This window comes from Melozone crissalis, unplaced genomic scaffold (assembly GCF_028551555.1).
Source record: "Melozone crissalis strain CALT ecotype California unplaced genomic scaffold, PUWL_Pcris_2 ptg000016l_1, whole genome shotgun sequence".
NCBI classification, from domain to species: Eukaryota; Metazoa; Chordata; class Aves; order Passeriformes; family Passerellidae; genus Melozone; species Melozone crissalis.
Window position 1 is genome coordinate 11,167,666 of NW_026535794.1, and position 26,293 is coordinate 11,193,958.

General features: G+C 38.4%; 1 protein-coding gene across 1 annotated transcript in view; it reads right to left on the reverse strand.

Annotated features, from left to right (window-relative positions):
- Positions 1-26,293, reverse strand: part of LARP4B (La ribonucleoprotein 4B) — a 53,966-nt gene that overhangs the window by 8,080 nt on the left and 19,593 nt on the right. Inside the window, exons 3-13 of the mRNA XM_054273900.1 lie at positions 15,280-15,427; positions 14,910-15,071; positions 12,817-12,898; positions 12,234-12,370; positions 10,786-10,889; positions 8,917-9,027; positions 8,359-8,412; positions 7,813-8,022; positions 4,740-4,846; positions 3,999-4,253; positions 2,527-2,572 (exon numbers count right to left, since the gene is read on the reverse strand). Of these exons, the coding sequence (XP_054129875.1) occupies positions 2,527-2,572; positions 3,999-4,253; positions 4,740-4,846; positions 7,813-8,022; positions 8,359-8,412; positions 8,917-9,027; positions 10,786-10,889; positions 12,234-12,370; positions 12,817-12,898; positions 14,910-15,071; positions 15,280-15,427 (1,416 nt within the window). The remainder of the gene's footprint in view (positions 1-2,526; positions 2,573-3,998; positions 4,254-4,739; positions 4,847-7,812; positions 8,023-8,358; positions 8,413-8,916; positions 9,028-10,785; positions 10,890-12,233; positions 12,371-12,816; positions 12,899-14,909; positions 15,072-15,279; positions 15,428-26,293) is intronic.

Consider the following 26,293-nt stretch of genomic DNA (forward strand, 5'->3'; position numbering starts at 1 on the left):
ATTGTCACTGTGTAAAAATAGAATTGTAAGAGTCAAAACCATTTTTGAAACAGACACTTTATAACTAATTCTAAGAAGAAAACCAATGTCTCAAGCAAAACAACCACCTGTGTGTTAAATGCAACTTTTTTGCACTATAGACAGCAGTTCAGTAGTTAAAAGTACCATGGTTTAAGATCACTTGTGAGAAATGCTGGTAAGGATTTGCAAGTTATTTTATATTTACACAGGAAAAATAAAACTCCTTTGTAATATGCTGTAACTGAAGTTACAAATTAACTTCACCTACATCATGTAAACAAAGAAGTTTTTCTTCAAAGAACTGTTTCTTGACTGTGCTGTGGCCTGTGCTAAGATGATCTTTGCTGCAAAATACCAAATGCAAACCAAACTTTGAAACAGCTCCTATTTTGAAAAGGAAAACACAAGTATATAGTCAAGATGGCGTGAATGTGAGAACAATGCTTCTGGACAAAAAGAACAACAGATATAAGACTACTTTTGAGGTCTTTTCACAAACTACATGTAATGTCCAAAGAACTGTGTGTCAAGAGGGAAGTAGGGAAAGAAAAAATACAGAAGTGAGAACAATTGCAACTCCAAGCACTACTACTGACCCAGCATTATTCCCTGGAAGAATACTACAGCAATGGAGACTGCAAATCTCCAAAACTGAAGTCAGATGACCTGTCAAAGGTCAGGGAGAGAGACTACACTAATCCAGCTCAAACTGCAAGAGGAACAACTTGAATTTTTTTAACTCATTCTTCAAATCACAGCACTTACTCTTCTTAAAGGCGACTGAAGTTCTGCAATAGCAAATGTTTTTATGTTACATTTTAAGTTACACAGTTGAATCCTAAAACCCTCAAAATCTTAAGAGTGGCATTAACATCTAAAATTAGCAGGATAAGAGAGGACTTCAATGAATTTTAAGCTAACTGCATAAAATTTCTCAAGCTAACTTCTTATAGGTTCAGTACTTGGATTATGTCTACAGTCTCAGCAACAATCTGATCAAAAAGTTTCATGCTCTTTTTCATGCAAACGTGCATACAACTATATCTTTTTTTCCTTTAAAAAGAAAACTCATCTTTAAAAGTCATTATGCCATTAAAATATACTGGTTTTAGTGGTGTTCTGTGCACACTATCTAATTGCTACAGCATTACACAAGAAATAGGATACTGGATTCAATTATTTCCACAGTCTAAAGGGAAAATTTTCATTTCTTGGTTCCAAGTACACTTCCTTACAGTCCTGGGTGTGCAGCAGCTCTCACTTCTGCTCATGGTGCAGCACTGGACACTACAGAATAAAGATTCTTGGCCCAGAAGAGACTGGAAGGAACCTGGCTGCACAGGCTGCAATAACAGCCTGGAGCTGACAGAAGGGAATTGTGGGTCTCCAAAGAACTCACATCTACCAGTTTTTACATTCCAAGTTCAAATAATCTTTGCAGTCAGCTCTGTCAGAAGTGCTGCTCTGCTCAGGGAGGCGTCCAAGGTAATTCTTTCACTTCAGCCACTCACACCTAACCTGTACCACTTCCTTGTTCTTTTAAATACAGAAAAATTAATAGGAAAATTTCACTTTTAAAAATTCAAGCAGCTTTGAAAGGGCAAAAGGAAGAAGTACTGGGAATCCTACAGGCAATCTGGTCTCAGTGTCTCTGGGCAGTCTGATGAGAACTAAAAGCAATCAAAAGGAAGGAATCACTTGCTAAACCTTCCTGCTCCTTTATCCTAGTTCACTCAGGCCAATCAACAGCAGGAGCCACAAACACACACATGCAGTGATTCCAGACCTTTAGGGAAGTGTTGTGGCTCATGCAGTAGTGTTACTTTACAACTGTACATGAATAAGGAAATAACCTGGTTCAACTTCATGAATATGCCACATGTGGCAAAAATGAATTGCAAAGAAACGACTGGTTTTATCACACCAAACTTTAAATCCTACAAGAACATGTTTTTTTCTCTTCTACACTTAGTGCAGCCTTTTCAAGTATCATGTCTACTTTGGTATTAACCTTGAATTTCAATTTCCCAAAACCACAGTATTTTAATAGTGTTAGCATACCCTTACCTGGTGGCACCTAAAGAGGCATTTAAGAAAATCAACTGATCACTTCATAACAAATATTTTTGCTACACATTATGCCACAAGGATCTATATAATGTTTTTCACTGTCACTGACTGATAATGAACTATCAAGTGTTTTCAACTTCAGCTGTTTAGCCATTCCTGAATGTGAACACTGGCATGTTGACAAAAACTGAGATGGAAATTTTATGCTACTCTAAGAGTAATTTTAACTTTTCCCTGACTTCTGCATTAATGGAAAATCAGCTCTGATACCCAAATGCAGTAAACTCATGTGACTAATGAGCTGTTGTCTTTAATCAACTGTAATGTACAACTGCCTCTGCAGTAACTCATGTCCCCTGCTACTCCATGAAATATCCACACTCTTGCCTTGTTACCCTGCTTTTATTAGAGACAAATAAGATCATGAACACTCACTGTAAACTTGTCCTCCCTTTTCTTTCGGTAGCCATATGAGTTTTTCCTAAGGGAAAGAATGCAGATATGAGAACCTTACCTATAAATGGTTGGAAAGCAGTTAATGAAAACAGGAAAAATTAATTCCAATTGCTATTTCATCCATCTTCATTCTGCACAGGTTATATTATTAAGAAATGTTTCAGGGAAAAATTCCTAGCAAGCTCTCCTTAAAATAAAGGGATACATCTTATGCAAGTCAAAGTAAGAATAAACTGGTTACAATTAATTCCTGTGTTAAAAACATCTCAGCAGAGATACATATAAGGATTAGACAAAATGTTACAGTATATAAATAAGGGGGTCAAAAATTTTTGTATACCAATGTAACTTCTGAAATCCAGCTAACTATTTCCAATCCAGGTAAGGCTCCTTCAAAACATTTTTAGCACTTTGCCCCCAGCCCTGCTTCAGGTAAAGCCCCTCCAAGCAGTACAGTAAAATTTGCAGTGCATTCTAATTCAGTTTCAATATATTTTCTAAGTTAATTTGACTTTCATTATTCTAAACGTATATTCAATACTGAACCATCAAAATAATATCATTTTAAGTACTGACTGTTCCTGCACATTTTTAGTCTATAGTTTGAGCAATCTTGTTTCCTGAGTTCTTAATCATACTTTCATCCATTAGTTATAACACAATTTGGTAAATTAGATTTAGAGAAGTATTACAACCCTTGCACAAAATACCCATTTAATTTTGCAATGATACAAGTCTGAAATAGGATCATCTGCAAAACACTTATCTTCCAATTCAGTAAGTCACTCAAAATGTGATTTACTTGGAATCATAAATACAGCCATTATCAAAGCTGCAGAATACTTTTATGAAGCACTTATTAGAACTGTATTTATAAATATGCCAGTTTTCAGCTCCCCAGGTAGTTGGTTCTGGGTTTTATTAGGTTGCTTTTAAAACATAACAATAGATTCCTTAGTTGCCTGTAGCAGTTTTTCCTCCCTCCATACCAATCCATCATATTTGCTGTTGTGTATGCCCAGTTTGGATAAAATTCTGATTCTTCAACTGAAAAAGTGAAGAATGAGCACTGCTAACACACATTCAGGTGTACAATCTGCAATGCTGAACAATGGAATTGGGCAGAACTCCTTCAATTAGGTCAAACAAATAATACACAAAACCTTTCTTGCACCAGATAAAGAAAGGATAGAAGTTTAGGTCTTACAGATCTAAATAGTTCATCAGTTGCCAATAATGATTTCCATCTGGTAGGAAAGCATGGAAGTCTGCTTTGCCTTTGTTCTGTATTCAACACTTTCTGTGAAGTGTTTTGCAAGTTTTTAGGTTTGAGGAGAGTCTGAGTTTAAAGCAGCATTGAGAGCAGTAACAATACCACACCTGCACTAAACAGAGCAGTTCAGAAGCAGCAGCACTTGGCTGCTCAGAGGACAACCATGAAGCACACTCACCTCCCCCTCCCTAGTCCAGGGGACGAGTCAAGGCTGGTCTGTTCCATCCTCCCAGTCCCCACTTCCCTCTTGGTGTAGCTGGTGGTGGCACTCTGCACCCGTGTCCTGCTTTGGCCCGGCTGCCGCGTCTGTGGACTCCTGACGCCATTGATTAAACGATCAGCAGAAAAGTTGAATATTGTAGGACTGTCTAGAAGCCCAGGTCCCCTTTCTGCACTGGGTATTGTATGGCGTATATGTGACTTGCTAGGATTCCTATAAATTCAAAAGTCATTTCAACATACGCGCACTAGCAGAGACCTTCTGAGGCCTAAGCCTGTTCACAGAATTCAGAAGAAGCAAGATCTTCACTCCTTTATCACTTATTTCAGTTATAAGAATGATCAACATTCATTGTAACAGGTCATGTGAATGATCAAAATTAACCTTTTCCCTGTCTGTTTTCAGCTAGAGCTTTACTGTATGAATAACCCTGTTGATGACATGTCATCTCCCAGAATACTTCAGCTGAATACCCTAAATCACAGAACAGACAACTTCTCAGCTTTCAGACTGTCCATTTACATTTCCAAACACTGCATCCATTAACATCAGAAGCACCATCTGCCCTTTGGCCTCACCTTTGGCACCAGGTTCAGTTTCACAAGTACTCTCAAGTTAGCTGGTGTTACTAAAACAAGCAGATGAAAACCCCATGTGCCAGATAATACAACAGTATTGTTAAAAGATAGATGAACTTGCCTGTTTCTGGGAGGATACTGTCTGAGTGTTGTCAGTGGAGAAGCAGCAGGCTTGAAGGTTGGAGATGTGAACCCATTGATAAATCCAGTATTTGGAAATGGTGTTACCTAAAAAAAGGTATTGCATGCTCATCATTATAAACAAACTGAGTATTACTTTTCTTAACCCCATATTTTATGTCATTCTGTGCAGGACAGTACTCAAAAGATTGTCTCAAACAGCAACAGAGCATCTGTCTAGTGCCTTGTAGCTAACTTACAAAATTTCTGGAAAAACCCCAAGCTTCTGTTTTTCTGAGAAGTCAGCCACTATACATATTCAACTTATGACAGTTCAAGAGAACTGAAAAACATCAAGCCAAAATTCTTGGTTGTAAGTTAAACAGCTCTCCTCCTACTTCACACCATACTACTCATGGCTTTGGAGTATCAAGATACTCCTTTGTCAGAGCCTCTAATCTACATGGCCTGTAACTGTTTCTCTTACAATTGTACATGAATTCCTCCCTTAAAAAACCCCAACAACTTCCTTTTAGTTCCTCATTCTACTTCCATGTGACATCTAAATAAAGCCTAGAGAATAAGTGGATGTTAAGTGGAACTCTGATGCTTTTCAGATCTTACCACCTTATTCTACATGTGAAACACTGTTTTCTTGTCTGAAGAAACAACATTTTCTGGGGTGGGTGCATACTAACACCTTGTACATGCCTCAAAACCTGAAGCATGTTCAAAGTCATTTCTCCAACCTCACTAGCACACTTTTGTATTTTTTATTTAAATGTGGGAGTTTCATTTAAGGAACATTACTGTTAGCACCAGCAAATGCTTGCTTGTATTTTTCCCCTGAAAATAACTACAATGCAGAACAAAAAGATTCTTTCTACATTCTATTAAGCTTTGAGAAACAGCTGGGATTAAGACCATTTGCTATAAAGGTACGTTTAAACTTGAAAAAGGTTTCTTGCGCAAGTTAAATCATTAATCAATGGAAAACAAAATTTAACACCAAAGCTGTCATATCAAACTACTGCTAGCCTAACCTAGCATGCATGACAGCAAATGCTCCCTCAGGCTTCACAAAAAGGCCATTAAAGAAGGCCTGTAACAAAGCTCCTTGAGGAACAAAGTTTCATCAAAATATGCTTTGAAGTGTTTCTGGTTTAAGAGTTACAACATGAGGCCTGAAAAATTCCATCAAAGCTAGTAAGCAACCACTGAACCTGAAAAATGAGAAGACACTGAACTTATCAGGGACACTAGCAATATTCAACTCTTCTTTCTTTATAATGATGTGTGATCCTTTTGGATGAAAAAAAAATTTTCCCCATTTTCCACTAATACCAAAAGCATTCACAGAAGTCAACTGGTTCAAATACACTTTCTTTTCAATGTCTTTTTTTTTCATTCCCAAACAGGAAAAACTAGATTTTTTTCTCGAATATGATTTAAGCACATGATGAACAATGAGGTAGTTTTAGAATCCCGAGGACATGTGTTGCCATATTCAAGTTTCAGAACTAAAATGGTATTGCCCACATGACTGGGGTATTCAATCTCAAATTAGAGATGAGAGAGAGTAGAGTTTATGTTGAAGCACAATAGAGAAACTTTGCTGTATTTTCACACAAGTCTCTACATGCAAACTGCAACCCTGTCTCATGAAAATTATTGCTGTGTCATGGTTCCTCATGGTCCCTGTTCTCCTCAAGTGATTCCTATTCAAATATAGCTCTTCCTACAAAAGAATCAAGAAACATCACGTTACAGTCATGTACATAAAATGCAGCTAACCAATGACAATACACTGCAGAAAGTGAAAAGCAAAGCACAGACAGTTGATTTCCTGTTTTGACTAAGAAAAGTTTGAGATCTTTCCTGCTAGCAAACTCATCAAGTCTTCCCCAAAAGATAGGACTAACTTTCTTGGATACAGAAAGTTACAGGATAACATAAGTAGATACACAGTATGATGTGCTTGAACCTGTGGCTTATTGATCTTTGTCTTCTGTATTATTCCCATCCAGCTCATTCAGTATCCCAGAGCAAGACTGTGCAACAGCCTTATTCTCAGTTTATCTACAGGTAGATTCAAATTCATTGCTGCTTAACAAGACAGCTTTTTCCTGGAACAATACTGCTCACTGTGTTACCTTGTCTCCTCCACATTCTTCACATCCCCCCCAGAACACCTCCCCCTGCAAAGCCTCTGGTTCCCTTCCCTGTGTGTGAAGTGTTTAGCACACCAACTTTTTAATTAGCTGTGGTTCAGTTCAGAGGATGTTTGCTCAAGTTTATTCAAGGACACTTTAATCCTCTGCCAAAAAAAACATCTAAAGAACTTCTAATTTTGAGCATTGCTCCCCTCATTTCTTTGAGCCACAAGTAAAGGAGGCATCTCCAGAGGGGAGAAAGAGGCTCCAGATAGGAAACCTGAGCCTCCCAGTCATTACAGGAAACTCCACGTGTTTGTAGGGTAACAAAGGCCAACTAAAAGGGGCCAAGGTAATTCTGATGAGTGTCACAAAGCAGAAGACAGAAGCAGCATTGCAGGATACAGTATATATCTCATTAGAGTATTTAAGGATTTCTTGCTACCATCCTAGCTTCAAGCCTTACCAACAGCCCTTTAAGAAAATAATTTAAAAACCAATTTAAAAGTGATTTTTGTAATTAGCAAAAGCAATTTCACTTTTCATTGCCAAAAGAGATGTTACCATTGCACAGAAAATATTCTGCTTTAAGAACAGGGCCAAACAGGGCAATTCAGCATGTTAACCTACAATCTAACTTCCTGTTAAAAGAACTTGGTATCTTGACAAGTCTTTACTAAGGAACTGCCTCAAAATCTAAAAGGTTTAAGAAGAGAATCACACTCCAGTCTGAGATCAGACACAATTTTCAAATAATTAATCCATCTTGTACACCATGGCAAGGATTCTGAAGGACTGTTTTTCAAGAAGAACCAGAATCTTAAACTCCCCTCTTCAGGATAATTATGTTTCCTACACCTCAATAAGAAAATAGTATCAGCTTTGAAAAGAACACAACTGTTCCAGAATCAAGAGACTTACCAATGAAGGGTCAAGGTAGCTGTGTGCGGCTGACCAGGTCTGTGGGCCAATTAAGCTGTACAGTGGGAAGTGCTGCTGGGGACTGTATACTGGAGGGATGTAAAAGGATGTTGTGTAGCGCTGCTGCGTGTAGAGGTTCATATCCAGAGGTCTATATCCATTCTTTGGCAAAAATGTGTTTATAGCTATTGCCTTTGCTTTTATCCTTGCCTGCAAAGGAGATTAGATTATTTATTACAGCAGTCTTTCGAATTATATCAGGATGGTTCAAATTAGCAGCTCTCAAACTTTTACTGGACACTTATCAGTCACTGCAGGGACAGCAGGAATGCTCCCCTGCTGCCTGATGCTGGGCTGGATATACCACTGCCACAAATGAGGAAGAGGAGAGCTGAAGTCATATGTGCTACATTTCTAAACCCACCTCCAGGAGAAATGGCTGCTGAGATTAGACTACTTAACTTTACATTAGAAATCACAGTGAGCACCACAAAACCCAGAACATACACACACCCCCCACCCCTAACATCATAAACCTCTATTTACCTTAATTGGTTTTCCTTGGAAAGTCTTCACTTCTTCTCTAAGGTATCTGTAAGCCTTTATAAACAAGAAATTGTTAGATTTGTCAAATATGATTTAAATAAAGGAAACTTAAGTTTTGACAGGCTAAGCCTAACAATAATTCTTGGAGTGTCTGCTAATGTTACAGTATAGCAAAATCTCATACATCACCTGCACTTAGCAACATTTAACTTATCATTAAGTGCTTCAGTAGCATTAAAACAAGATTCTAATGGTTATGATTATAGGATTTCAACGTGTCACCCAAAAAAGTCAACACTCTCAGTACAAAAAAAATCATAGCTTTAGCCAGGAAGTCACGATATGTGAATAAGATAAAAAAAACCTCTTAAGTGTTATGTTTAATAGTTACTGAAAACTGGACACAACCTAAGGGGAAGCATTAGTGTTTTTACAGCATGGGGTATGTTTTTCTTTATGTTGTTACACATTTGTAATACAGTTTCCAACCTGTCAATTCATCCTCCTGTCATCCTTATTTACTTTTACATTCTAAAAAGATTAAAAAAACAGCATTACCTGCTGTGCATCAGCTTCCGATTCAAATGTGATGAACCAATTGTCATTATAGGCAAACTCACAGTTGATGAACTTAGGCAAATTGTCTCCTTTGAAAAGTGCTTCAACCTCCTGGGGAAAGTGGTTTGATAAGGAGGTGGGGAGGTGAGGGGGGAAGGATGGAGAGAAGAAAAGACATCAATGTAAAATGCAAAACTCTGACACCCTGAGAAAGAAAGACACTGCTGGGCTTACAAAACATAACAGAGTAGTTCAGAACACCTGCAGCAGTGTCAGCACTCTCCAGTCTCCCCCTGGAAGGAATTAAAACTAGCACAGTCTAAGGCCATACTGCAAGAGAGGTCTGGCTGGGAGCTATTTAGGCCACAGAAGACATTTAAACTTGGTATCAAGTGCAGAAAGATGTCTATTTCTCCCCTGTCCCCAAAACCATGGAGCCACATGAAAACCTGTGCATATGGCATGGGACAGGAAAATCCTGCCTTTTCAGTAGAAACCTGCAAGTAAACTTTAACTCAAATGTTTACAGACTCATGTATTTGAAACAGGGCTGATGTTACCTCAAACATGACTGGCTAGTTTCTACAGAAAAAAACAGACCCTGGATTTTTTATTTGTTTTAATTCATTTGCATACTTTGTTTTGTCACAGATCTGAGGTGAGCAGCATCAAAAGGCAACACAACTTGGGAGGCCTTACAGCCTTTGCTGCTTTAATAAAGCCTGACTCTGCTGTGCTAGAAAACATAGGCTAATAAATCTGGTTAGTTAAGTCCAGATTTTTCCAGCACAACAAATTTAAACACAATGTATAAAGCATTTCACTGGAGACCAATACTTCTGAAAATAAAGACTCCTCAGAACTTTGTTGTCAAACATTTAAGAGTAAACATCCAGTGCCAATATATCTAACCTGATGAACTCATGACAGGAAAAAAAAAAAGAATCTACAATACTAAAACTTAGGCAGTCTTTGTAAGGCTACATTTAATTTGGAAAGCTAGAAGTAGCCACTATTTTAAAGCTATGTACATAGCACATATCCAACTTCTTCCCTTCAATTCCTTTTAGCATTTTGTTTCATGTTCCTGTTTACTAAGGCCACTTAGTTTTTTGTTACCAGTTTCTAAACTGCAGTACTTCTGATTTTTGTATGATGGCTTTTAAGAGGAGCAACTCTTTCAGAATCTTTAGTCTTCCTTGTAAAATTAAATAGAAGAGAAACTAAAATATATATCCATCATCAAGAATCTGCACCTTCTCCTTTTTGAAAATTCAAGATGGTTTAATTACAACCCCATAATTTTTTTCTAATATTTCCATCAGTCACGGTCCTGATTCATTGGAGTGGCATTAAGTATCTTTCAAATAATGAAGTTCTCCAGTCTTGCACTCATTCCACAAGCCAGGGGAGATCCTTAGTGACTTATTGACACCTCTCACCTCAACATTATAGAAACGTTTACAAAGTTTTAACTACTTTACTTGAGCAAGCTTCAGGGGGCAACAGTGGCATTTTCTAGTCTAAGATTTATCTTCTTTCATCTTTGTCTATTTATCCAAGGATCTGAGCACCAAGTGCATATAAGTAGGACAAAGCCCAAGAAATAGATGTATCTCTACCAAAGACAGCACTGTCAGTTTCTCAGTCCTCTGCAGAACTACAGGTTCTACCACAGCCTTGCTATGAGCAACATGCATCTACCAAAAATATTTCTTATCCAAACAAAGACAATACATTTAAGAAGTGCTGTTAGAAACTAACAGTGTAGTAGTAAAAAATGTGATGTGCTTATTGAAATCTAGGAAAAAAATCTAACTTCCAAGTGCTAAGGGAAAAGTGTTCTTTACTCAACATGGGAACACTTACTTCAATGGGAGTAGATTCAGGTACTTCACGTAAAATCACAATACAGCGATTCTGATTTGGCCGAACTTTTTCCCCCTTTTCATCCACTTGAACTAAAGGCAACGCTAAGAGAGAAAAGACAAGAATGCATTTCAGCTGTCAACAAACCTGGGAGCTTTGCACTCCAAAAGATGCTGTGAACATAGACATACAAGGCAGAGCCTCCAATATTTTTTGAATTAAGAAACAAGCAGACAACGTTTCTGTTCATCATTTACATGCCTGAAGAACCCTTTCTAGTTTTTTACAAAACTTGTAGCTCTGGCGAAATACACTCTGAGCTGAGGTTTTCCATTTATAACTATCTCTGCACACCCTGGCAATGCCTTTGCAGCTCTCATCAGGTATTCATGCAGTTTTCCATCTCTGGTATGTCTCTCTCTTGTTTTGAGCAGACTCAGAAGCACAGAGTTAAGCCAAGGGGGTCTCTTGATCCACCTACTTCCCTTACCTTTACAGGGGATGAAATGTTTTTGTGCTTCCAGGAGAGAACTCCCAGCACTAGTACAGTTAGTGCCTTTATCTTCCATGGAAGCTTCCCACAGAATTCTTCCCAGCTGTGCTCTGAGCAAGCTGAAGTTTGCTCTTGCAAAATACAAAACCTTAGAAATGCTCAGTGTGCTCAGCACGACCCCAAACACCACAGTTCTATGACTGGAGCAGCCAAGGCTCCCCCTGACTGAGACATACAGAGCAGGTTTTCTCAGCTTCTGAGCAGTGAGTCCAGCAGTGCCTCACTGCTGGCTGGCACACCCAACACCTGTATGGGGACACAGTCCTCTGCATGTTCCAGAAACTTGATGGATGGCAGGAGCTGCTGTATTGTTCTTCCCACAAATATCTAAGCCATTGAAACCGACTGCAAGAACCAGGTTTGGCTGACCCAAAGCTCACTTAAGTGACACAAATATTGCTCTGTTGGCCTTATTGTCCTGGTTCAGGTCAGTAGCAGATGCCAGCTGTAAGATTCCCCTTGGAAACACCCCCCAGGGTCTTGGCCCACAGGTACTCCATAGAGCTTCCATGACTGATGCAGCTGATTTCCATCCATTCAAGGTTCTCCTTAAGAGAGTGAGACTCCTCCATCCCTTTTTCCCCACCTGTCTTTACAGAACAGTCTAAAGATATCCATCATGATCCCCCAATCATGTGAGTTGTCCCACCACATCCCACAATTTAAAATCCTTAATTCTTATGTGCATAGATCATTATTCAATAGCTGAAATACAGAGTAGCTTTAATAAAACTACAGTCCTATAACTGATGATCTAAGCTGCTTGGGCTACTTAATGCTGTACAGAAAAATAATGGCATTTTACTGCAATACAATAAGAGAGATGAAAAATTCAGATTAATAGTTCTACACCAATAACCAAAATGCTTTCTAGCACTGAGGAACTTTTACTTACATCTCAGCACTTCAACAATCAAATCCATATCAGTACTGAGTTTCTTGACATGATCAAGATTTGCTACTGTCATTATTGGCACATACTGATCACTGTCCATCTGTGATATAAGGTACATGTCACTGGCAAGATTTTCTCTGTTGGGAGGAAAAAAAAAAAAAGAGAAATGTCATAGATTAACTTTGTCCAATAAACTTAAGACAAAAATTCATCACATAGTAGAAGGCAGATTCCTTCAGCATTTTTGCTAATTAATGAAAATCACTGGCTTAAAGCTTGCTAAATAGCTTAAATTACTCAGTTATAATTATGACCAGTAAAGATCACAAAAATTCACCTGATCTGTAATTGCTTGTAACTACTCTCATTTCAAACCCATGTTTTTGCTAGTTTATGCATTAGGCACAGAGCTTTCAGGTAAGCTTTAAGAGGTACATCAACACAACACTCTGAAATTTGTGTGTTACTTTTTCCAAATTCTCATCCTTTCCACCCAGTTTTAAGAAACAACTAAGAAATGTATTAACATACATCCCAAGCTGTTAGTCATCCTCCAGTTTGGTCCATTTAGGTAAATACCTACCTAGATAAACAGAATTCCAGTGTCTTTTTCAGTAATTCTCGTAAATCTTCCTGACCTTCTGGCTGCAACTGTTCGTTTCCACCTAATAATTAAAATACTTCAAATTAAAAAGTAGCTCTGCTATATTACACAATATCTATTTTAAACAAGCCATCATGTCTATTACTGACTACATAACTAGTAATGAATTTTCAAATTCAATAGATGTTCATTATGTATTAGTTACCAACTCCTGAAATTGCATGGCAACTTTTTATTTAAGACAGAAAAGAGAAACCATGTCTGACTTTACTTGTTAACCTCTGTTCTCCAAATACATAAAAAATCTGAAGCACTTTTAGAACAGCTACAAGCACATCTCAAAGTAAACACTGTCAATTTCTAGCTGATGAAATTTCTAGCTGATGAAACCCTGACTAATGCAATGCAAGGAACAATGCAATGGAGGTATTCCATACTTCTGGTCTCACTCTAAATTACCAACACATTAATTCAGAGAAGGTTTTCAAAAATATGGTTATGGAATATCAGCAGATATCCAATCTACTAACAACAATATGCAATCAATTTACAATCTTTTGGTTAAGAAGGCAAAATTAATTACTTTTTTATATATGTAAGTTTAAAAATTATCACAAGGAAAACATGAACTCCATGTTTCTTTTAAGTTTAGACACAATATACCAATGTCAGTAGATAGTAAACTCATTGAGTCAGTGGGAGAAATGTTTCAAGAGTAGAAGTTTTGTGTGGCCTTTAGAGATTTGTAGAACATTTAGTAGGACATTATTCATGTTAATATGTATGTGTGTAAATGGAAATTGGCTTTTTAGAAGCATTTCACTACTGTCCTCTATACCCTTCCCTTCACTAACTTTCATCCTTTTATTCAGCTCTCCTTAGCCTTTCTTCTTCCTAAAGCAATTTCTAATTTTCTCCCACCATGCTGTCCTCCCGTGTTCTCCTCTGATGAAGAGAACACCAACACTTGAGAAATACATGTATCATGTTCTAACCATATTTCTTTTTATATGCATTTTTAAAAATAATGACTAAAAAATGAAAGATCAAATTTCAGACTTGGGACCATGTGTCACTATTCATCAAATGGAACAGACCCAACCTGCTGCTCAGCTCTTTACAACACCATCGAACTCGTGTTAAAAGTTAACTCTTTTGGGCACATAAAGGACACACTGACAAGTTCCAGCAATAATCTGAAGAATGCTGTTCCCTTCTAGAGTGTGAGGCACCATTAATACAATTTCCTATCTGCCAGCTAGTTACTATTCAATATTCTTAAATATTACCCTTAAGTACAAGAGTCAATGAGAACTTTCAGTTTTCAAATATAAGCAAAGATGATACCACAATGATGTCTGATTTTCTGATTTCAGTTGCCTTGATTTGCAGCTATTATGGCTGCTGTACTGGTAATTTTAAATACTAAATCAGCTAAGCATAATGAACAGACCTGTTGTGAATCTCAAGAAACACCCAGTACATTTTCCTCTACTTCCCATCCCTCATCTCAGTTCAAGTAGTAATCCTACATGCATCTTGCAGACCTTCTGTCCCATTCAATGAAATATAAGCATGGTGAATCTCTAGGCTAGTTTCCAGAAGCTTCTTAAAACATACCATCTGGTATAGACTACAGCTTTTAACAGTTGCACTGAAGAGAAATTCTGGAAGTTGATTAAATAAGAATGTGAAGAAGTTAATACTAAAATGTGGCTTCTATTTCAAGTACAAAACGGGTCTTTCCCCACATTAACATTACTACTTGAGACACAAACTGTAGCTGAATCTCACCTCAGCACCTGACCCAACTAGAAACATGCATTTGTTTGATTCTGGGCAGAATCTTTTAAGATTTAAACCAGGAGAAGACTGGACTCTAAACATGTCCAAGTTTGACTGTATAACAGACAGGAATTCCTAGGGTCTGTTTAAAGAACGCATACATTGAACGAGAAAACCGGTATAGCTCGTGGGGCTTTTTTTGTTTTTCAGATGCTCACTGTTTAACTCAAAACACAAGTTTAGTTTGTTTTTAAGCTAGGTCCAAGCACACCCCAGGTTTCTCTCACCTGTCTGGGTGGTTTCGTGCATAGACTCATACTCGGAATGATCGAGAGCCAAAGGGTTCATGTCCGCCTGCTCCGAGCCCGGCACGGCCGCGCTCGGCTCCGGCAGCTCCGTCAGCACCGCGCTCTGATGCTGCTTGTCACCATCGCCATTGGCATCCAGTCCTGCAGCACACACCACCAACACACTCAGGAGTGCTCCTTCCACTCACACTAATGCCAGTTACTATGGCATTTAAACAACAGTTAAAACTACATCTGAAATACAAGTGTTTACATACATGCTTTACGTTTTTTACCAGAAAATTAGAATTGAGACAGTGCTAGAATTTTAACTTCTGCTTGAGCAACAGCCAGAAACTCTTGTTCATACCTTCTTTACAGGAATCTGGAGGCTGGTCAGGTATTTCTTCCCACGTTTTGCTCACGCTACCATCAGTGGCACCACTTGCTTCCAAGTGTAACATATGATTTCCCCACACCTTTGCATTGGGGTTTAACTCAGAAACCTTGGTTGACTCCTGCAAAAAGAAATGGATTATGCATTTCAGGGATGCACAGCAGGCATCTGGTGCACAGATACATTCAGTTTCAAACAACAGTATCAGACATACAACTCAAGATTTTACTGTCATGTTTTTTCACACCTGAATATATTAACTGAGTTCCCATAATCATTTCAGGTACACAACTGAACTGTGGTGCATTGTATTCATTTCCCTGATTAAAACCACCAGAAAAGATTATCCAAGCAGAGCAAATGACAACAAACATTTCATTCTTTGCCTTTGACAGACTAACTCAGCCTGTACTTGACCTAGACTTCAGACAGTTCTCTAATATACATGTCTTCTTGATGTTGATTATATTGCTAATCATATGTTACACTTTTATCTGCAGATCAATCTAACAGATGTTAGAACTGTATCTATTGTATCTGCAAAATAATACTTAAAAATATATCAAGAAAATACAAAAGTACAGGGATTTCTCTGAAATTATATAAACATGTAACAGTTTTAATGAAACATGGAAAATTGAAAGCAATAAGATGTGCATGACAATTTCTGTTACCACATTTAGAGGAGGAACAGAGCATTAGGACAAAACAATGAATAACCATATCCAGATAAATCATGTCAAGATAATCTCTTTTAACCTGGATTGGAAATGGGCACATTTAATGATTACATATGGTTATATACAACCATCATATAAATGGTCACATCTGTGTTTAAGAGAGATGGCTCTCTGCAGGGCAAACATCTACTACAATACTTTAGAGTAACCATGAGACTTGTTTTGCTTATGTTTGAGCAAAATGCATTGGACTACTCCACACAAAATATATGTTGAGTGTTTTAATGTAATTACACTGGGAAAGAATATTGCTCATGATAAGACACAATAAAAAAGGTTATTAAAAATTTGCTTTCTAAATTTACAGATGCTAGGAACATTACAGTGTTTCAAGGCAGGTACTCCAAAACCCCACAAAGCTTTAAATCTTCTTAAACACATGCATTCAAATACTTATTATCACAGTGCATAGAGAATATACCCAGAAAATAACTTAAAAATTTTCCTTAAATACATCTCCTGAATGACAGAGAAAACTTACAAAAAGTGGAAGTGTTTGACATAACTACTTGCATAGTAAGATTCAAAGATGACAGCAAGATCCATCAGTTTCCATTTTTAATATAAGAAGTTCCCCCCAGGAGAGAGCAAACAGCCTTGAGCACAATCCACTGCCCACACTGCAAGCGCTGGGCAAGGTCAGAGCAGCTGTTCCAACACAGCCAGCGAGGGGAACAACTTCAGGGAAGCTCAGCAGGGAAGGAAAAGGAGCAGCAGCTGCTCCAGGTTGACTCTGCAGAGTGGGTAAGGCTGGAGGGGACCAGTGGAGGTCATCCAGCCCAACCTCCCTGCCTGAGCAGGGTCCACAGAGCAGCTCAGGATTGTGCCCAGACAGCTTTGTTTGTTTCCTAGCCCAGCTAGCCAAGATCCAGCCTAGCTCTTTCCTCTTACTTCTCCTGCAGCTACTCCTCTCCACAGCACTACTCACCTCTAGAAGTGAGGAAAAGATTTCCTAATTGCTACCAAACAAGAACTTCAGGAAATCCACAAACATTTCTTCCTATACAAAACTAAAGAACATTAAAATGGTTTGTAGCAAGCTTCCTTTCTGCACACTGTTTATCTTAAGTTCAGTTGAAACTGAGAACCTGCAATCAAGTTACTTTGCCAATGACTGAATATTCACACAAAGTAAACAGAAAAAATAAAATCAATATTCAGCAAAATTTTTTACTTCTGCATTCTGTACAGAAAAGCATTCAGCTTTTCAAAGGAAAGGGAGTCATCAGCTTCAGGACAAAACAACATCTATTTAACTAATGAAACCACAGTCTGACTTGGGTTAGTCAAACTTCTAGCTTCAGCTTTAAGAGCAAACCACTTCTGCAGAATACTTACAAGTTCATCTTTACTGTGCCATCCCCACGTACCAGCACATTCCGGTGCTAGCAGCTGATATGGGTATGTTTCCACTGCATATGAAGCACTTGGTAAATTTTCAGGTTCATTCTGGAAGTTTTCATTAACTATACACAGTCTATCATTCTTCATGGTATCATTAGAAGCTGCATTATTCCATAAAAAGCCCACTAGATATTCACCATTACCAGAAGGAACCGTGTCAGAAAGCAGCTGATTTGTCCAATCAGCATTGCCAGTCTGAAGATTGATGAAATGTGGCCACATTTCAATGTGGGGATTTTGTCTGTCCAGGTCACAGGACTGCTTCTGGTCACTTGATCCATCTTCCATCAGACCTAACACACATTGCTCTCTGCTTTGCTGAAATCCTACTGCACCAGGAGAGGCACTGGCTATTTCATAGGAAGGAGTAGCAGCATATTTGTCTACCTGCTTTGGGTCAACACAAACTCCAAGCTCTTTGTTTGAGAAAATCTTGTGATCTGGCTGCATCTGTTCCCAGCTTGTGGTCAAGTCATTCATCTGAGTATTTAATATGTAACTGGTGTTTTTCAGTTCAGTAGTCTTGGCTTGCAACTGCTTCAAATTCCCCCTGGTAAAAGGTTCTAGATTCTCAGCTGATAAACCAAAACCATTGAGGTTCTCCTTTGCGTGGATGCTGACATACTGCTTTACTTCACCATCCTGGAAATGACATTCATTTACATCACACATACTTTTTTCACAAGTTTCTGATCCATCCTCTGCAAAAGGCACAACAGAAACTTGAGTGTTCTCTACTTCTGGCTCTGGACTGGCACAGTGACACAACTCAGGCTCTTCTGCTGGTTTGTCATGCTCATGAGAACATGCATTTTGACACAATACAGGTAAAAAGTTACGGTCTATGTTTAAGAGTTTAGTGGCATCTTCCAGATTTTTCGTGGCATCTTTTAATTTTACACTCCTGTCCATACAGCTGTCCGTGAGTGCAGGTGCAGAGGAGTCAGAGGGAGCATTCTGACTGTCAGCCAAGCCTTCACTGCAACTGAAGATGCCTTTATCACAATCAGCAATGTTAGCATCCAGACTCTGTTTTACATTTTCTACCTTGTTATCAATGGGCTCATTTAGCTGACCTTCAAATTTCATCTGTTTTACAGATTCTACTACACGCCCAGCTGTTTTGGCTGACTCAGTCTCTGCACTCCATTGATTTTTCACTGTGTGGAAGGAACACACATCCTGTTGCTCATCTTGTCTGCTGTTCATATCTATTTTATTCATATGCTCACATTCCACAGACACAGAAGAGACACTGGTTTTGTTATCTGAATTTGAATATTTGCATACTTTATTCTCTACTAATTCTTGTGAAACCTGACACTCTAGGGTGTTTTCCTTTAGGAACATTTCATCTGTGCTTGGATTATGTGCATGAGATGTCACGGTGCCATCACTTATCCCTGATCTAGTTCTGCTCAAGTTACCAGCTTCCTCAAGAAAGTCACCTTTTAGTTCAGTGGCACTCACACAGATCTCCTCCTCCATGCCACTCTGGATTGCAGGTTCAGATGATGCCCGGATTTCAGTGCAACCTTCAATGTGAGTTTGAACATCAGAACCTTCCTCCAAGTTCAGCTGTGTTTCAGTCATGTTCAAAGCTTCACAGCTAGGCAAAACTGTACCAGTGCACGTCTCTCCCTCTTTTAAGGATTCTTCAAAAGTGCTGTGATGTGCACTAGAGTCTGGTGAAAATGTTTGGCTATTACCATATGCTCTTTCAAGTGTTTTCTTTTCCACATTTGAGTTTACTTCACTTTCTGGCTCTAGAAAGCAGACCTCTTCATCAAGTTTTTCTACATTGTCCATTTCATGTAACTCTAATGATAATTTAAAGTTACCCCCTGTGTTGTCTACCACCTGTTCAGTATTTATTTGCTCTACAACACTTGAGGGATGCTTAGTTAGTGGCACAACATCAGAATGATTATTTCCCTCAGTTTTTCCTGAATTAGATACTCCAGAGTTTAATAACACATTGGAAATATGATCACTGTTCTTCACCTTTTCTGAGTTAGGGCTGTATTGGTCCTCTCCAGCAGCATCCACAGGCTTCACAGAATCACAAGCAGTATGCAGTGATTCACTCCACCTGGCAGCACTACCCATGGTATATACCTCCTCTTGCTGATTCTCAGGGATGATTTCACCAGGCACTTTTGCTTTTAAGACATCTGTTACTGTACTATCAGTATTTAACCTCTGCACCTGACACCTGTCAGTCAGTAAGTGATCAAAAGAACACTGGATGTCTAGGCTACAATATTCCTTTGTATCCTTTTTCTCCATGTTTGATCTATCCTCTTTTTTATACTCAAACAGTTCTTCCTGTGAATTAAACTTAGCTTCCACTTGTGCCAATTGTTGCATTGGAAATTCCTTCCCCCTGTCTAGAGGCCGTGCCATGGTGCACATTCCTTCATCAGTAACAGCTGAGTTATCTATGGCTGCTGCAGTCTCTCCATGCACAGTAGCTGGCACCTCTTCATCCCCTTTCAGATCTTCTGCATCTACAACACAAATGCTGTAAAACTCCTTGTCTTTCACATTTTGACTGTTGTCTACAACAAGACAGGAAAATGTTGGAGACATCTCTCTATATGAGCTCAAAACTTTCTGTAAGCTGTCACTCTTGCTGTCTTCAACATTTACTCTTGTTTCATTTTGCCTTGAATGGTCACATGTAACTGCATAATCCTCCAGAGAATTTCTATTTAAGGAAATTTCACTCTGTAAGCCTTTGTCTACGATATCTGCTACATGTGAATTAGAAATATGATCAAACAAGCAATGCTCCCGTGAAGGTACATTTTCATTAGTAATACTGCTATTATTATCTTCTATATTGTTCACATACTGACCATTACTATTAAGTTTTTTAGGTGCTTTTTTTTCAATAATTTTATCTTTCTTTTCTTCACTTCTCTGCAGATTTCCATATGTACCAGAGACTTTCAAGAGGTGACTAAAGGAATTCAAGAAGCTAAAAGGTCCGCCATACGTCCTCCTAGGGCTGCCATGGGGAGTATTCCCCATGCTGTTATATGACGAATATTTTCCTTTTCTACCCCAAAAACCAGATTTAGAATCTGACACTGTGCAATCATCACCACAAACACGTTCAATGTTGACTGTCACAGCTGCCCCGTTAACTGTCCTTCCCACTGTATGCAGATCCTGGCTTTCCACAGTTCCAAAAATTGAAGATAAAGTTTTACTTATCCTTGGCTTTGGTGCTTCCTCTTCCACAGATTTTTGTAACAAGCTGGTTTTCTCCTCACTCGTGCTGTTACTCAATTCTTTACTGAAGCAGCAGCCCATGTTTAATAAGTAGTGTCAGAGGTTCTTCTCATTGCAAATCACCTTCCTCTTTACACTAACTTTCTATGGCTACTGAGGAGACAAGCCAACACCCAACTGCCAAAAATAGCACACTTGAAAACCATGCAGGGGTTCATATGTCATTGCCACTCAAAGTCCAAATCCCAGTTGCTGAGCAATGTTTCAGTATTTCATCATATACACTGTAATATTCAAGCCAAATACTCCTTCTAATGAGATTACAGTCTGTTTAGGAGTATTACTGAGTCTTACGAACTTCTATTGTTTCCTAAAAAGTTTTGTTCATCCAAATAGTTAAAATATTTAAATGGCACCTTTCACAATGCCCATATGTGCCAGAAACTACTTGTTTTCATATTTACTACAACTCCCACGTTCTATACAAGGAAAAATGCATTCCAGCTTGACACATTTAAATCTGACAGGTAGATCAAACACTTCTTGGACATTTTCTCCTTCTCCTCCCTTCCCCCAGAGCTGAACCTACACCACAATTACTTCTTTAGGAAAAACAGGCTAAAGATAGATAAGACCTCATGTATTCCATTGAGCAGTCATTGTACGTTATCAGAAGCTAATTCTGTTCCAAGCCTTTTTTTTTAATTTGTTATCTGCATGAAAAAAAAAGAATACATAATTCCTCAGTGACTTACAGCACTGAAGGGGGCCTCAAGATCATTTACCCACCTCATGGTACTGTGACAGGATTAATTATACTTAATGCTCAGGAAAAAAACTGTGTGCCCTTTTACTAAAAACTCAGAAATATTTAAAAAGTAATTTGTCTGAATGTTATTCCTTCCAAAAGTCTGTCCTCAGTAGTTTTCATTGTTGTACATATACAGACTCCTCCTGACCTCATAACAACTAAACCTTTTTTATACACATGTATTTACATATTGAAATACTTCTACTACTGTAAGTTCTTGTAGTTGCTAATAAAAAGTGGTTCTGTTTCTTCAAATATAAAAGCCCAATAAAAAAGCTGAAAATACTCAGCAATCTTTTTCTGCCCTAAACAGATTCGTTCTTCTTTGCCTTTCCATTACCTCACATCACTTAGACCTTCTCTCAAATGCATTGCTATTATTTCAGATTTGGATCCCATACTTCAGAGAGCTTACAGAGTGTACAACTACAGCACCACCCTACTCTGTTACTTAAAAAATATTGAAAATCAGTAAGAGAGTAAGACAAGACAGACCCTTAAACTCTATTTCAAATGTTCTTTCAGACGAACACTTAACTCAGTGCTATTTTTCCATTGCTTGTGCACCTTATGGTAACTAATATTCCACTAACTCTCACCATAGAAGACTGCTGAACTGATAAAAAATTACATCCCATCTTCAGCAAGTCTGCTTTGAAATTGTAAAGTAAGATCAGAGGAAAACTACCCTCCCCCCGCCCCCTACCCGACCCAGGAAGACTCCAAGTGCCTGCAGCTACACTGTTCCTAAGGATAGGAAGTCTGATGCATCATTGCTGCCATCTGCTGCATTTTTTTCAATTCTCCCCTGGGACAAAGTTATTCAACATGCCTGGATCCAGACTGAAAACTATGCCAAGTCACTCCTCTCTTTAGCATTCCCTGGAACTGAGGACAGGCAAAGGGGGAGGGAGTTACTTATAATAGTTTTTTTGAAGAAATGCCATGAGCAAACAATTTAACTGTTTTTAATGTCAGCTTAAAGTCACAATAATACTTAAAAAATTCACAACTATTCAGAAAACTCCCTTATCAGATAAACAAATAGAAAGATTTTTCCCTTTGTGACTTAGCTCCTCTCTAGAAAGCACGAGTTAGTAATGGCTAAGTATCTTTAAGAGACAGAGCAGGGCGAAGTCCACTTTTCCAGTGCCTTAACAACCACTTCTCCAATCAACTAATGGAAGGAAAGGGGTGAAGCAGTTCAGGCAAGCAGAAACTTATTCCAGTTTTCCCATACCCTTCTCATGTGTAAGAGCACATTTTGTACTTGTTTCTTTGTTTTTATCTTAGGGTTCCAGGGATAATTTCTATTTTAGAGCAGCTACAGTGCACATTCATTAAGTCAAATTTCTCAATACTATTTAGTGTGGGATTACAACTTTAAAGAAAAAAGGCAACATGAATTTAAGCAGAAAATGCCACTCCTGTTATGCTACATCACTCGAGGCACCTTCTGGCTGAGCTTAACACTGCCACCAACTTGAAAAGCACTTAACAGAGTTCATGCTCTGCTACTTCAGAGCCCAGCTCCTCTGGGGAGTAAATTTTGTTATTTTGTTTTGGGTTTTTTCCCTTTATTCATGCATATTTTAGCTCTGGTATATTGCTCATCTACTCAAAGCCTAAACAGGTTTTCTGACTGCATGAAACAAAAGTGCTCTGAAGCAGCACTCTCATAACCTGAACAATTACTTTTTTTAATAGGTATTTCATCCTATGTCCTGTACACACCTACACAGAAGGCAAGAAGTCCACATGCTCATTAACTAGAGTATACTTACCCTCTTTCATTTCTCAACATACTTATTCTTTGCCAAGGAGTAAGGGTTTATCCCAGATATAGCCTTATAGGCCTAAATTTTAAGAAATTCTAGATTCGAAGTTACAATAACCCAAGCCAAAACAATCCTTACAACCTACCAAAATCTAATTTCCTTTATTCTTTCTCTATAACAAAGTCATGCAACTGTAACAAGTTCTGAAGAAACAGTGATTATGCTGCACTCCCAGGCCACACCTGATGCCAAGCCCATGACCAGTGAAGGGAACACAGAGGAGCAGCCCCACAGCAGATGTTGCAGTGACACCACTGTAAGCTTCTGAAACAGCTGATCAAACTGCCTGACTTACCTCCAACAGATCATAGTTAATGGACTGCTAAGAGTTTAAGTACACATTCTACACTCTGAAATAATCAAACATGAGCATTAGATGTCATCTACATGTATAAAACTATTCTTATGGCCTTATTCACTTTTCTTATGGCCTAAATCTAGAATACCATGACAGAAAGAGCAAACACCAACCAGTACTGATCCTTCTTGATGCTGATCCTGTACATGTCCGGTTTAAAGTCAAATTCTCCCATTTCTTGTTTAAAGCTAGTCGTGATCTCTTGAATACCACCTACTCATTATACAAACTGCTTCTTAACATTAAATTGGCACATATTGCATGTAAAACTGTGTTTTGTCCAATGATCTGAGGATTATCTGGTATACTGAATTTTCACTGAGCACATGGTCTAGTATTAAACTACTAAACTTGATTTCCCCAGTTTCTTTTCATTTTGAGGCTTATTCCTGAATGGGCTGCAAAAGGATTTTTGAACAACATAATCCAGCAGCAATAAGCCTCAGACATCCTCTCATATCCTTCCTAAGAAAAACATTTTTTTCACATACTTAAAATTACAATTAAGTGCCATCTTTCAGGAAGCTCTAGATATTTCCCCCCTGCTTTGAACAACAGTAGGATTGAACTTTTGTTCACAGTATCTATAAGGATTGACCAACATCAGTGTACCACACAGATTAGAATTCCCATTAACAGAAACCCATGGCAGCACCTGGTAATTATTCAGCTAGGGAAAGAATGGGTGATGCTAATATTGCAATCAGATGGCAAGTTTAAATGGCCCCACTCTAATATCCTGCACTGGAACACACATTTGCAGAACTTGTTGTTGTTTAGTGACAGGAATCCCTTCTAAAGATATTTTCAAATTTCCAGATCAGGTCTTCAATTTGACTAATCAAGGAAAGAAAATTCTTTGGACCTTGGAAAGTGCTCTGAGAGGCCACACATTCAAATGTTAGAATGGCAGAGGAAGAGTTTAGGCTCAATAAGCAAGGAAAAAGACTTGTGCATGCTTTTAGCACTAAAAGTCAGTTAAATCTTAATTTGGCAGAGACAGGACATACAAACTACCTCCACCATGGGATTTGCACCTTGGCCTCTTCCCTCAGAGTAACCTAATTTCTAGCAGCAATGAGTTACTATTGAAAAGGAAGCACACAAGTGAGTTAAAATGGAGTGATCTGCCTCTTAAAAGCTGACTCTCCTGGGTCCAGCCTAACAAGCGCTCTCTGAGAAAGAGTAATTGTCAAATCAGGATACAAACAGTCCACTGGCAGATGTCACCTGAAGTGACAAAGCCCACCTCTAGGTTAAAGAAGTTGAAAAAACAGCACATTTAACTATCAAAGCTAAGAAAACCATCAAAGTTAAGAATCTGCTAGTATCCTCTAAGCTATGGACATCCAGTGTGTAAGTCTAAGCTACTATTGACAAGAAATCCGTGAAGATCCTCAAAATGCCAATTTCCTTCAAACAACTTGTGTGCAAAATCCTGCTGTTAAATACCATGAGAATCAGCCAAACTGATTGGTTGTGTTGGAAATGAACCAACTAGGCTAGAATCATACAAGACTTGTGATTGACCTAGATTATGCTTTAAATAGCATAGTTTCTCAGCTACTTCAATGCAGAAGAAAAGATTGTCTCACTCACTCTGAGGTTAAGACTTGGATACATGTTAGTGGAAAAGTGACCTGTGTATCTTTAACCAGCAACCCTGAAAAGTGACTTCAGAAGGATTCCTTCAAAATACCAAAATCTTCATTTTAATTTAGTCACTATTGATTACCTATTCAACAGTACTCACAGTAGAATGTCTTCAATTCTGTTCTTGCCAAATAACAGAATGACCAAGCTCATAATTAGAAAAATTTAGTTATTGTTCAGAGAAAACAAAAAAATACTTGTTATATATAACTACTTCTGATGAAGAACTAGCCTAATACCTATTTTTGCAGGATCTACAGAAGTGTATCAAGATTTCCCATTGAATTAACTTTCTTCCTGAACAAAAGCATTTGGACAAGGTATATCAAGATATCCCAGTGGAACAGCACAGCCAAAACAGCTGGGAACACAATTCAGCGCATCTCTTACAAGTCCATTAAAAACAGACTCCCACAAAGCTCACTAGGTGCCAGGGCAGTATGGCCCCATATCAAATGCACACTGAAATAATGATCAGCACAAACGTGTACCTACATTTTTTTGCAGTCTAGCACTCTGATCTCAAAATAATTAAAACACAAGAAACAGCAGGTCTTTTCGCCTGACCTGAAGTACGTACTTGCTAAAGGCAATAGAGCCAGGACTCCAGAAGTTTTTTCTCCTTCCTATCACATTTATGGAAAGATGGAAGTGTTTTAATGATCTTAGCTTGCTAACTCTTTCCTGCACTCTGTTAAGTTTTTCTCCAATTATAATCTTGTTCACAGAACTTGCAAGTGAAGTCCTGAAGCACTGACAAAAATCAACTCATGTAAGCATGGCATTACAGAAGGGACCATTTTGAAAGCACCACTGTTAACAGAATATATTGGTAATTATGCTCATACCAGAATGACCTTCTGATGTTGTACGCATAAGAGTATCATATTAGTATAACTTAAAGCCTAATAAGCTAGAGGTCTCATCTTTTTCAGATAAAATA